The following is a 13,562-nucleotide window of genomic DNA, read 5'->3' as shown; positions in this document are numbered from 1 at the left end:
TCTTCAGGCAAGAATTCTGGAGTGGGTTGACATATCCTCCTCCAGGGGATCTTCCCAACCCAGGGAGAGAACCCGAGTCTCTGATGTCGCCTGCACTGGCAGGCAGATTCTTTATCACTGAGCCACCGGGGAAGCCCAAAGAACCCACGTGCCAGAACGGAAAGACCCCGCATGTTGCAACTAAGACCTGGCACAGCCAAATAAATAAATGTAAAAGTTTTTTAAAAAGTATGTTGAAGTACTAACCTTGGTACCTGTAAATGTGACCTCATTAGGAACTACGGTCTCAGCAGATGTCATCAAGTTCCAAGGAGGTCACTGCATCAAGCCTGCAATGCGGGAGACCGAGGTTCGATCCCTGGATTGGGAAGATCCCCCGGAGAAGGGAGTGGCAACCCACTCCAGTATTGTTGTTTGAAGAATTCCATGGACAGAGGAGCCTGGCAGGCTACAGTCCAGGGGGGGCTGAAGTGAGTTGGATACAACTGGGCGACTAATACTTTTACTTTTTCTAATCCAACAAGACAGGGGCTCTTCTAAGAGGAAATTTGGACACAGAGTCTGTGCAGAGAAGGAGGATGATGTAAAGAAGATACACAGCGAGAAGAAGGCCATGGGAAGACTGAGGCAGAGACTGGAACAAGGCTGCCACAAGCTAAGAGAATGCCAAGGATTGTGGGCAGCTCCCAGAAGCCAGGAGAGAGGTCAAGGACAGGCCATCTCTCAGAGCCTCCTTCTGGAGGAAGCCAGCCCTGTCCATCCTTTGACCTTGGACTCCAGCCTCCAGAACTGTGAGAGAATACATTTCCATTGTTTTAGGCCGCCCGGTTTCTGCTACTTTGTTACAACAGCCACAAGAAACTGATACAGTAGCCTTTCCACCTCCTCTGACAAGGAGTCACCTCCCCCGCCACTGTACGCACCCTGCAGACCCTGGGACCCCAAGAGTTGGAATAGCACCGACAAGGTCCGTGGGACATCCACAATCACCATTCTTAGCAGCTATATGGACTGACCCATTTACCCCTTTATCCACCTGTAAGACTCCTGTCTGCTTGACGTTTGTAGAAACTGACACACCAACAGGTGGAATAACATGGACAAGTTCAATCCGTTTTTTTCAGTAGAAATTGAGATTGAGAGTGCCTGCTCTGGGGGCCACCGGGATTCCTTACTTCTGTGCTGGGGTCAGCACCTGTGTGCATGCTAAGTCGCTTCAATCAAGTCTGACTCTTTGCGACCCCATGGACTGCAGCCTACAGGCTCCTCTGTCCGTGGGGATTCTCCAGGCAAGAATACTGCAGCGGGTTGCCATGCCCTCCTCCAGGGATCTCCCCAACCCAGGGTTGAACCCATGTCTGTTACGTCTCCTGCATTGGCAGCTGGGTTCGTTACCACTGGCCCCACCTGGGAAGCCCACAACCCAACCTAAATCCAATCCATCACCTGTTTCTGTAAGACCAGGCAGCTAATGGTTTTTACTTTTTTTTTTTACCTTTTTTTTTTTTTTAATGATTGGGATGAAGAAGGGAAACTTAAAAAAAAAACAGAATGGTGGTCCAGCGTTTAAGAATCCACCAGAGTTTCCAGGTGGCACTAGTGGGAAAGAATCCTCCTGCCAATGCCCGAGATGCCAGAGACATTCGTTCAGTCCCTGGAGGGGGAAGATTCCCCTGGAGGAGGAAATGGCAACCCACTCCAGTATTCTTGCCTGGGAAGTTCCATGGACAGAGGAGCCTGGTGGGCTGCAGTCCACGGGGTCACAGAGTCAGCCACAGTTGAGCACACACACACACATGCATGTTGCAATGCAGGGGACATGGGTTCGACCCCTGGTCAGGGACCTAAGATCCCACATGCTGAGGAGCAGCCAAGCCCACGGCTATAGAGTCCATCCGCTGCAATGAAAGATCCCGCATAATGCAAGGAAGACCCTGCGTGTGGCAACTAAGACCCAACGCAGCCAAATAAACAAACTAAAAGGAATCACATTCTTTGATGCATGAAAGTTATATGAAACTCAAACTTCAAGTGTCCAGAAATAAAGATTTATGGGAAAACGGCCAGGCCCATTCATGGGCATGTTATCTGTGACTGCCTTCAAGCACAATGGCCAAGTTGAGCAACTGCAACAGGGACCCTCTGGCTGGCAAAGACTGAAATATTTACTATCTAGCCCTTTACAGAGAAGGTTTGCTGACCCCTGACTCCATGTCATTACATATGACACTCATCCCCCCCAAAGCCCTGAGGGTCCCGGAGTCAAGGACAGTGGCTCCATCTCATCTGTCAACCTCCAACCTCACCATACATTCCCACCCACAGCCTGCCCAGGCTTAGACGGCGGGTGAAGCAGGACCTGATCCATCCAGCCCCTGCTTCGCTAATATCACAGATGCTAACCCCACAGCCCTCCTGGATGATTCCACCTCCCCCTGCCTACCCAACATCACAGGTACTGTGCCCCTCAAGCCCAACCCCCTCCAAAGGACCACAACTCTCCCTGCCTCCCGACATCAAGGATGCCGCCCCCTCCCCGCCTCCCCGCCAGCTGGCAACAGGAAAGGCTGTATATGGAGGGCGGTTCTGGTACCTCAGCACAGGTGTCCAGGTAGTTGTAAATGCTGAGTGGGGTCTTGGCCTGTTCCCCACGGACCACGTAGGGGGGCAGCATGAAGTCTACGAAGAAAGGCTTGAAGGTCTTCAGCAGAGTGGGCTCAGCAATGCCCAGGCCCCTCCTGGGGGACAGACCCACCGCCTCGCCCACCCAGCTGGTGATGGAGTCAGGGACCTGCACGCTGAGTGTCTCCTCGCCAGATGGATCACTGCAGAAAGAAGGGCGACCAGGAGCTGTTATCTGGGGCTGTGCTGCAGCAGCCCAGTGGGAACTGGGGAATCCAGCGACATGGCCTTGGGTTTTAGGGAGACGCCTGGCTGTTCCTCTCTCCTCTACCTGCACTCTCCATCCCCTTCCCAGAAGCCTGACCCAGGTGGCCTCACTGGGTAACGGGACACTGTCCTGCAGGATCTGGGCATCTATCCCTGCCTCTGTGAGGGTCACAGGTGTCACCATGGCAACAATTCACGCTCAGCATCTTCCATTTGGAAGAACTTTCATCAGCTCCGGATGGTCTTGGTCAATTGTTCTGTGCCTGCCAGCCAGCCAGCCAGCCACCCACCCCAAGGAACATCCACACTTCCTGGCCTGGCTTCCTTGTCCCATACGCGCCTGTGGAGCCCTGCTCCCTGTTTGTGTGATTTTTCAAGCCTGCCGAGACCATTACAAAAGCTGCACCTGGGACTAAGGAGAGTGAATCAGTGATCAAAATCTCCCCCAAAAGGGAAGCACTGGATGTGATGGCTTCACCGGTAAATTCTCTTCAACATTTAAAGAATTCTCGTGCACTGCTGGTGGGAATGTCAAATGGTGCAGCCACTTCAGAAAACCATATGGTGATTTCTCAAAATATTAAATACAGAATTACCATAAGATCCAGCAACTCCACTTCTGGGTATATACCCCAAAGAACTGAAAACAGGGTCTCGAAGAAATATGTGCACACCAATATTCAAAGAAGGATTATTCATAATAACCAAAAGATGGAAGCAACCTAAGTGTCAACCAAAGGCTGAATGGATACACAAAACGTGGTCCATCCAGCAACTTCCTTGATGGTCCAGCGGTCAAGATTCTGAGCTTCCACTGTGGAGAGCCCAGGTTCCATACCCAGTTGGGGAACTAAGATCCCACAAGGTGCACAGTGAGACCATAAAAAAAAATTTTTTAACAGGGTCCATCCATACAGTGGAACGTTATTCAGCCTTAAGAAGAAAGGAAATTTTGATACATGCCACGATGTGGATGCACTTTGGGAACATCATGCTAAGTGAAATGCTGCTGCCGCTGCTGCTAAGTCGCTTCAGTCGTGTCCGACTCTGTGTGACCCCATAGACGGCAGCCCACCAGGCTCCCCCATAAGGACAAATGTATGATTCCACGTATATGAGGTCCCTAGAGCAGTAAGATTCACAGAGACAAAAGGAAGAGTGGGTGCCAGGGCCTGGAAGGAGGGAGGGATGGGAATTAGTATTTAATGGGCACATGGTTTCAGTTTTGCAAGATGAGAAGTGTTTTGGGGATGGGTGGTGGTAATAGGAGCACAATGATATAGATGCTCTTAACGCCACTGAGCTGCACCCCTGAAAACAATTAAGATGGTACATTTTATGTTAATGTTATATTACAAATTTCTTAAATTAGGGGGAAAAAAAAAAGAGCTAACCAATCCTTGCCTGGGCCCAGCAAGAACCTCCTCCTTAGTCTCAGATCCACACTCTCCGACTCACCCGTGCTCAAGCCAACAGAGGGAGAGAGAACACCTCCAATGCCAAATGCCTCCCAGCAACGCTCTGGGGCTCTCCACACCTACCATCACAGCACACGCGGCCTTCACACTCCCTGCCTCCTCCTCTTAGCCCCTTCTGCCTCTCCGATGCCCCAACTCTTGCCCACATGGGTCCCACCTCCTGGACTCCTTTACTCCTTTCTTGTTTATCCTGTGGGATTCAGCTTGGGCTCCACCTGCTCTGGAAGTCTCTCCAGCTTCCCTGAAGGGTCCCTCCACTTCCTCCCAAGCCCCGGCCCCAGCCCTCCATGAGAACACTGGCCCTACTGAAGCATGAAGGCTTTAAGGGCATAAGACATAAATTCTATGAGTGAGGAGACTCTACCTGCCTTGTTCAACGTGCCATTCTTGGCACCAAAACACTACTCTGCCTAAAACATCACCCTGCACACAGAAAGAAGACACATGTCTACTTTCCGTACAGCTCTGATGATGGACAGACAGCACATCTTAAATACGGACTCCCATTACAAAATGCAATGATCAGCAACCTGGGCTTCCCTGGTGGTCCAATGGGCAAGAATCTGCCTGCCAATTTCAGGGAACAGAGGTTCGAGCCCTACTTCGGGAGCATCCCTAGTTCGGGCCATGGGGCAACTAAGCTCATGTACAACTACGGAGCCCAAGCACCTGGGCCCTGCACTGTGCAACAAGAGAAGCTGTCGCAATGAGAAGCTGGCACTGCAACTAGAGAGTGACCCTCTCGCAGCAGCAAAGACCCAGCCAAAAATAAAGACAAAAAATAAAAACTTAAAAAAAAAAATCAGCATCTGTTCTGACCAGCAGGGAAGACTGCCCATAATGGGGACACAATCAGAGAGGGCAGCCTGAGAAACCCCCGCGTGTGTGCTTGGTTCTGGGCTGAGCATGTGCCATGGCGCTGCATGCTGAGAAGGGGACCCCAGCTCAGCAGTAGGTCCTCCCACTGGCCCACCCACTGGCCCCCGGGGTCTGAACTTCCCTGCCTAACTGGTTTCCCAGGGCAGGTCACCACTACCTTCTGACACTAAGCACCGAAAGAAAATGCTTAATGCCGTTGGTGCTCCGACACTAAACACTGAAAGAAAAAAGCCAATTGCAACTGGCAAGAATTTGGCACAGAGCTGCTGCTTCAAGGCTAATGAAAACAGAAAACAATGCAGAAAGGAAATTTGCTGAGAAAAGCAGCCTGTTTGGCGGGCAGGAGCCCAAGGCCCCTGAGGAGTGGGGAGGGGGGTGGGTGGGTGGAACTGAGTTCGTGTTTCAGGGAACTGTAATCATTTTAATGAGCTCGTTATATAAACACAGTGGATAGAGTTACCCCAAGAGGGAGCTGTAAGAGGCACGAAGCCCTCGCATTTCATATTTCACGGGCAGATGTCCGAGGCTGCACTGGGATTTGGGGCTGACTTCATAGCTTTGCGTTTTATGCGTTAGAAAAGGACGCCCGATGGCTTACTCAGATGTTGGTGTCCAATCTCCAGGCAAACCCACTGGGAACAATCTTTCATGAGTGCCTTTGAGTCAGCCCACAAAGGCAGTGAAGGAAAGAAATCTTACTGTACCTGATGTTGAGACAGTGCCAAACCCATGTTTCAGGGAAGAAGGTCCTTTTCCTCTTCTCTGCTCTACGAAAATTTTTTTAAAAAGAAATGATTAAAGTTCCATAACTTTAATTCTGTTACTTGGCAAGTTAACATTCTACTTGATTAGGCTATAATATGTTCATTCTCTTACCCAACATGTTAATATGTTACACGGTTTATTTAATTCTCTTACCTGGAAAGGTTAGCATTCTATTTTACAAGGACTTGACATGTTAATTCTTTCACCTGGCAGAATTTTAATCAACAGTCTACTTGATTACAGCTAGAAAAGTGGGGCATCGAAGGCTTGGCAGAGAGTGGTGCCTCACTTAGAAGGCACCTGAACTTAGAAGGTAAGAAGGGCCACAGGGACCACCCCGAGTTCTCTCCTTTGTAAATTTCCCTCCCTGGGTTTACCATGTTTTTCTGCATCACTACATGGAATTCTTCCCTCTCCCTCACTTCCTCTGTGCTTTTATTGTTTTAGCTTCTTTTTTTTTTTTTATTAAAGGATAGTTGATTTACAATGCTGTGTACATTTAGACTCTGACGTACACCAAGTGATTCAATTATATATATATGTGCGTGGGGGTGTGTGTATTCTTTTTCACATGCTTTCATTCTTGGTTTATCCTCGGAAGCCTCAGAGCCCACACTCCTCAGGGACTGTCCTATTCTTTAAAAAAATAATATTAACAAGCCCTACTTGACATTTGGCAAATCTTCTCAAGATTAAAAATGCACATATCCCTTTCAACCTGCAGTTGCCTCTCTGAAGGGTGAACACTGAAATTAACCACAGACACATGTGCAAAGACAGTGTGCTTAACTGCAGCACTGTGAGAATTAACTAACAGCCAGAATCTTCACCAACGGGGCATTGGGTTTACCAAACGATAGTACATTCACACAATAGAATGTTACACGTCAGTGTAAAGGGGTGAGGTAAGCATACATGTAACTGATACCAAATGGTCTCTAAGGTTCATTGTTGACCTAAAAAAGGAAGGTAGAGAACAGTACTATAGTATTCTCCCATTGTGTGTGTGTTTTTTTAAGTCCTGTGTATACACACTGGAAAAGACCCTGATGCTAGGAAAGACTGGAAGCAAAAGAAGAAGAGGGCAGCAGAGGATGAGATGGTTAGACAGCATCACTTGACTCAAAGGACATGAACTTGAGCAAACTCCAGGAGACAGTGGAGGACAGGGAAGCCTGGTGTGCTGCAGTCCGTGGGTTGCAGAGAGTCAGACACGACTGAGCGACGGAACAACAAATTTACACAGAAGATTTCTAAAAGGATAGTTAAGGAATTAGTAAGCATTTTTGCCTCTTAGAAGGGAAAGGAGGATACACCCTTTCATACTCTTTGAAAAAGGAACACACCATTTGAATATATGAAAGGATACACCCTTTCATACTCTTTGAAAAAAGTTTAACCACATGCGTATGATTAAGAAAAATACCTCATCTTCAGAATAAGCATGCATTGCGTGTGTTAGTCACTCAGTCATGTCCGACTCTTTGCGACCCCATGGACCGTACCCGGCCAGGCTCCTCTGTCCGTGGGATTCTGCAGGCAAGAATACTGGAGTGGGTTGCCATTCCCTTCTCCAGGAAGGATGCATTATCCAATTACAAAAAGGCACAGACACTTGCTTTTTAAGGCCTTTATTATGCCTTTCTGCACTGGAATTCACAATTGCCTTTGTGGTTTGGGGTTTAGAGACTGCTTGCAGACCCGCTACAGGCCAAGTTCTCAGGAGGCATGCACATGGGAGGCTCCAGGTCCCCAGAGAAGTGTCTGGCTGAGGGATGCCCAAGGGCCAATATTCCACCTCCCTCATTCAGCCCCATCCTGGAAACGCCTTCGTGTGCCTCCAGCATACCATAGGGGGAACCTGATCTGTCCATGCCATGATGTGGAGTTTGAAAACTAGGACTCTCCTGGGGTTATCACACTCCTGCTAAATGTTTGACTCAGGCAGGAAGAAGCTGGAGGGTTCAGGTACCCAGGAGCCACCGCAGAGGAGGCTAGGGGATTGGGAAGGCTCAGTCCTTCCCAAGGAGTTGGGACTGGGGCAGAAAAGGGTTTGAAAGAAGACTATCACGGATAGCCAACCCAGGGCAGGGCAGATCCTTTCGGTCACTTGTGGCTCAGAGCAAGGACTGAGGAGTCTGGGTGCCACCCTCAAGGTCTCCAAAGAGACCCAGTTACTGAGGCACTGATGACCACCAGACCCCATGCCTGGCCCACTTGGTTCTGTGCCTCTCATTGGATAAGCTGGCAAGAGAGGGTACATCCAAGGCCTGCCTCCCCTCTCCCAGCTTATGCACCCTTACATCCAGAGGGAGAGAGAGGCGGCAAGGTCTTCAAAACACCCTCTCCCTTCCCTAGTTGGCTGGCTGTGACCTGGAGTTGAGGAGCTAGTGGGAGAGCCGGAGAGAACAAAGAAGGTGGGAAGGAAGACAGTGAGAGACGGAGGAACGTAAGAGGGGTACAAAGGGGGAGACAGGGGAGAAGGCGAGACATCACCTCCCAGGAAACAACGCTTTCCGTTCGAGACAAAGGCACAAATCCCAGGGGGAGATGGGAGCTCTTTTCTCTCAGTAAGTGATAAGTTAGCAAACAGACAAGGAAACGAACATGAGCAAGGACGTGGAGGATTTGGGTACCACCGCCAAAAGTACACATTAGAGACTCCTATGCCCAGTGACAGGGGCTTGGATATTCTTTTCAAGTAGATGTGAGCATCTACAAAACCAACCATATAGACAGTCTCTAAAATAAAAACCAGGCCATGGATATCACAGAGGCCATGTTTGTGGGCCACAAGGGATATCACACACACCATGTTCACTGGCCACATTGCCCATCTGACCCACATTTATAAAACACATAAAGGTAGTAATTTTAAAAATTACTTGAAAACTGAAAACATACCTAGGCAAGTCACAGCTCGAAAAGGTCACTGTTCCGCAAGTTACAACCTATTTGGAAGCCAGCAGTAATGGAAACACTTCCTAGCACAAGTCAGATGCAGCCAAAGCAATACTCTGAGGAAAATTCATAACCTTCAAAAGGCTTAAATGCTTGAGTTAAAATTTTAAAAAAAGGCTGAAAATTGATTACTTTGGTGTCTAATTCCACAAGATAAAGAGTCAGAGGGGAAAGCGAAAGAGAGAGGAAGTAAAGGAAGGAGGAAATGGTGGGAGGGAGAAAGGGCTGTAGAGAGAATTTTCTAAGCAGAGTCTCCGAATGAGAGGCTCAAACTCCAACTACCCATCCTGCCCCAGGCAGGTCTACTCCCCCACGACACCTTCTCTCTTCTGCAGCCCCAAACCTCCAAACTCAAGCACGTGGGTGGGGGCGAGAACGGGGGCGGGGGGGTGGGGAGACTCAAAGTGCCTAGTGCCGCCACCTGCTGGGCCAGTAGGGACTCTGGCCCCCTGGGGACAGTGGGCAACGTCTGAAGACAGTTTGGGTTGTCGCACCCAGAAGAAGGGGGGTGTTATTGGCATCTGGTTGGTGGAGATCAAGGATGCTGCTAAGGTACACAGGCTGGCCCCACCACAGAAAATGACCCAGCCTCAAATGCCACCATGAGTTTACACAACCCTACTCAAGGCAATGGCAGTTACCTGGGGGGCTGTCTGGAGGACACGGCTGCCATCAGGCTCCCTGTGTGGGGCTGGAAGGCGGGGACAGCCTCGTCAGTGTACAAGCCGCCATCCTGCCGGTGGTTTAGGCTCACCAGGTCTGTCATCACCACCAGGCCCGTTTCCTAGGCAACAGACAACGCCCAGCCACAGTGGGGAAGTGGATACGCTGGCTCCAGAAGCCACCGGCCCAACACCGCTGCTGCGTAGCCCTGGGGGAGTCAGTCCTCTCTCTAGGCTTGGCGACACGGACCAAGAGGGACGTGAGACCAAGTGACCACCAAGGGCACAACAGAGTTGGGGTCAGAATGTCTGTGCGCTGGCTCAAAAGGCCACATCTCTTAGTTCCGTTACGAACTGTCTAAAACCGTGGGCAGATCCGTGGTTGCCAAGGGCTGGGGGAGGGTAGATAGGGTGTGACTGCTGATGGGGACAGGATCTCCTTTTGGGGTGTTCTGGAGCTAGACAGAGGTGCTGGCTTGCACAACACTGTGAATGTACTAAATGCCGCTGAATTGTTCACTTTAAAATGGGTTAATTGTGGCTTCCCTGGCAGTCCAGTGGTTAAGACTCTGTGCTTCCAGCTCAGTGGGGCACAGGGTCAATCCCTGGTTAGGGAACTAAGATCCCACATGATGCCCAGCACAGCCAAAAAAATTAAGAAAGAATACATTTTTTAAAATGGGTCAGATGTCTGCTATGTGAATTTCACCTCAATTAAAAAAAAAAATCAATTGGTACAGTGCCTAATCCAGACCCAGAGCCAATGACTGTGAGTTTCAATTATTACTGTTGTAATATACGTATATATTTAATGGGCTTCCTGGGTAGCTCAGCAGTAAAGAATCCACCAGCAAGGCAGGAGATGCCATTTGATCTCTGGGTTGGGAAGATCCTCTGGAGGAGGGTATGGCAACCCACTCCAGTATCCTTTCCTGGAGAATCCCATAGACAGAGGAGCCTGGTGACCTACAGTCTGCAGGGTTGCAAAGAGTCACACAGGGCTGCAGCGATTGAGTACACAGGCACACACGCATTTGCTATAGCAACACGCTAAGCGTGGCACCAAGGTGGTGGGTCTGCAGGTGTTTACTAATTTATTCAACTTTCTATAGCTTTGGAAATTTTCTATAGTGAAAATGGGAGGAAAGCAATGCCTTTTTTTCTTTTTTGGCTGTGCCATGCAGTTTGTGGGATCTTAGTTCAATGGCACCCCACTCCAGTACTCTTGCCTGGAAAGTCCCATGGACGGGGGAGCCTGGTGGGCTGAGGTCCATGGGGTCGCTAAGAGTCGGACACGACTGAGCGACTTCACTTTGAATTTTCCCTTTCATCCACTGGAGAGGGAAATGGCAACCCACTCCGGTATTCTGGCCTGGAGAATCCCAGGGACGGGGGAGCCTGGTGGGCTGCTGTCTATGGGGTCGCACAGAGTTGGACATGACTGAAGCGACTTAGCAGCAGCAGTAGTTCCCCAACCAGGAATTAAACCTGGGCCCTCGCCAGTGAAAGTCTGGAGTACTAACCACTGGACCACCATGGAATTCCCAAGGATGCCTTTTAAATGATTTAAAAATGGGGATGAAAAGTGCCCTCATGCATTCAAGGGGAGACCGCCAGAATGCTCATGCAGGCTGCAACGACGCTTGGGTCTACTGCACCCCCAGCAGCCCCCTGGTCCCTGGAGCCAGGAAGGAAGGGGCTGGATGAGAGCTATAAATGCCAGCAAGGGTAGGGCTGCCACCTGGCAACACAGCACCTGCACACGCCGTGAAGGTGTGCACGCGTGCTGTCTGCTTCTGCCGTGTCCGACTCTGCAGCCCTGTGGACTGTGCCTGCCAGGCTCCTCTGCCCATGGATCTTCCAGGGAAGAAAACGAGTTGGTTGCCATTTCCTCCTCCTGGAGACCTTCCCGATCCAGGGATCACACTCACATCTCTATGTGTCCTGGACTGGCTGGCGGGTTCTTTACCACTAGCGCCACATGGGAAGACCCTGTGAAGGTTTTCCTTCCACCAAAGCATTTTCAAGGTCATCGCTCCAGAATGATGTTCTAGTTTGCTCCAGAACAAAGTTGAGGTTATCAATGAACACTCATTCTGCTCTCATCTGTTTTGCAAATTGGGAAGGTTTGCATCCAAGCTTCCACTGGGGAGAATCAAAAAGATTCTGTAGCACTCAGAGTTTGGAAACTTCCATCCTGACCCAGCTCTGTACCCTGAGACCCTTTGTTTCAGAGGAAGAAGAGCTCAGAAGGGGATGATGGGGTTCAAGACCACCTCTCCTTACAGCGAAGGCAAACCCGGAATCCTTGGTGATGCCCCAAGGCCACAGGAAGACAGAGGAGCGCCGGCGTCGTCGGGCCGTGAGCCCAGTCCACCAGAAGGGTCCATCCTCCCTGGACACCCCAAAGATATCAGAAACATCATAATCTTCTAATTCCTGGAAAACCTACAGGCAGAAGGCAACAGGGACTGGTCAAATGAGGGTTTCTTTTCAACCCCAACTGGTCTGGCATGCTCCCATCTCAATCTTTTCTCACATGGATCACTGGGAACCAATCTTAGAGGAGACAAGAGTTGGGGCATTAACCCATTTTAAAGATGGGCAAACTGGGGCTGAAGAGGTGGGACCCAGACAATGTCACATTGGATTTGACTCCAAGATCTTTCAACTATACCCAAGCAACAACAGGGGTGGGGTTTGCTGAGAATGAACCCAGCAGAGAGAGAGAAGCTGGGTTTATATGGATTGTGTTCAGTTAATGAAAAGGAAGAGACCTCCTGCAAGTGCCAGAATGCAATGTCCAAGGGCCCCAGTTCACCTGGGCGGGAGTCAGCCGAAACCCAGACCTGAGCAGGTAAACGCTCTTGTCAACTGCAGCAACACACACACAGCTGCCCCTTGCAGCCTTGAGCCGCAGGTCGACGACTTCCCCGGGTTGGGTCTCATTTGCTGAGTATGTCAGTGAAACCTGGACCCGAACACAGCAGAAGAATCAGGAGCTTGGCCAAACTCTCCAGACCTACCCACCCTTTCCACCCTCCCAAGAGAGTCAGGAGCCTGGCTTTGCCACCCAGGTGACGACAAGGGCAGAGGGTTGGGTGACAAGAACTAGGCTGGTACAACTGGTACATTCTGTGCAGAAGATGGGAGTGGGGAGGGGTGGGGAGACGGGAGGCGGCAGAGGACATGTTGCAGCCAGTTTTGGAGGGTGCATGGTGAGGGCAAAGGAGGCTGAACCAAGTTTGGGGGACATAAGTGGTGTCCCTTAAGTTTGGAGCCCAGCAGGGAAAGAGAACACTGCCCACTTTTCCTGTGTGTATGAATGCAATTCCATCTGGGTGACTTCTGGAGGATCTCCCAGTCAAGATGCAACTAAGATTTCCTTTATTCCCAAAGGCAGGACAGTCCTTACAAGTCCTGCTGGTCACATCGCCTGGAGTCTGACCGGTGACTGTCCACAGTCCACCCCAGCCTCGACATCCTGGAGCCTCCAGCCCCGATGACGCTTACCTATCCTCCCCTCCCTCCCCCAGTTTGGTTCCCAGCACCCTACCTGGTTTTCAAAGAAGGTCTCAACAGTAAACTGGAGGCTGTCAGCCACCCCTTCTCCATTCTCTCTGACATAGAAGACTAGCAAGCGGCCCAGGGGGACCATGCTGGGGGTCACGGCCAGCTGGAGAGAGGTCACGCACACGCTGACCTCTGCTGCTGGGGTCGGAGGAGGCTCTAAGGTAAGTGAGGAGAGACATGAAAATGCAGCAGCTCACAGTAGGACCAGCGATGCCCCAGTTGCCCAGCTTTACCTTGGGGGTTACCATGGGGTGTAGCACGAGGAGGTGCCAGCCCAGGCCAGACCCAGGGCAAGTACTCCATGGATACTCACATTCCCTGTTATTTCACCCAGAAAGGATGACAAACCCAAGAG

General features: G+C 50.4%; 1 protein-coding gene across 1 annotated transcript in view; it reads right to left on the bottom strand.

Annotated features, from left to right (window-relative positions):
* CPAMD8 (C3 and PZP like alpha-2-macroglobulin domain containing 8) overlaps positions 1 to 13,562 on the bottom strand; it is a 98,770-nt gene that overhangs the window by 50,650 nt on the left and 34,558 nt on the right. Inside the window, exons 15-20 of the mRNA XM_052643814.1 lie at positions 13,191 to 13,363; positions 12,456 to 12,605; positions 11,921 to 12,082; positions 9,614 to 9,756; positions 5,951 to 6,013; positions 2,594 to 2,825 (exon numbers count right to left, since the gene is read on the bottom strand). Of these exons, the coding sequence (XP_052499774.1) occupies positions 2,594 to 2,825; positions 5,951 to 6,013; positions 9,614 to 9,756; positions 11,921 to 12,082; positions 12,456 to 12,605; positions 13,191 to 13,363 (923 nt within the window). The remainder of the gene's footprint in view (positions 1 to 2,593; positions 2,826 to 5,950; positions 6,014 to 9,613; positions 9,757 to 11,920; positions 12,083 to 12,455; positions 12,606 to 13,190; positions 13,364 to 13,562) is intronic.

The sequence above is a fragment of the Budorcas taxicolor genome, chromosome 7 (genome assembly GCF_023091745.1).
Source record: "Budorcas taxicolor isolate Tak-1 chromosome 7, Takin1.1, whole genome shotgun sequence".
NCBI lineage: Eukaryota > Metazoa > Chordata > Mammalia > Artiodactyla > Bovidae > Budorcas > Budorcas taxicolor.
Note: the sequence above shows the minus strand (reverse complement) of the source record. Positions and strands in the feature narration are given on the sequence as shown.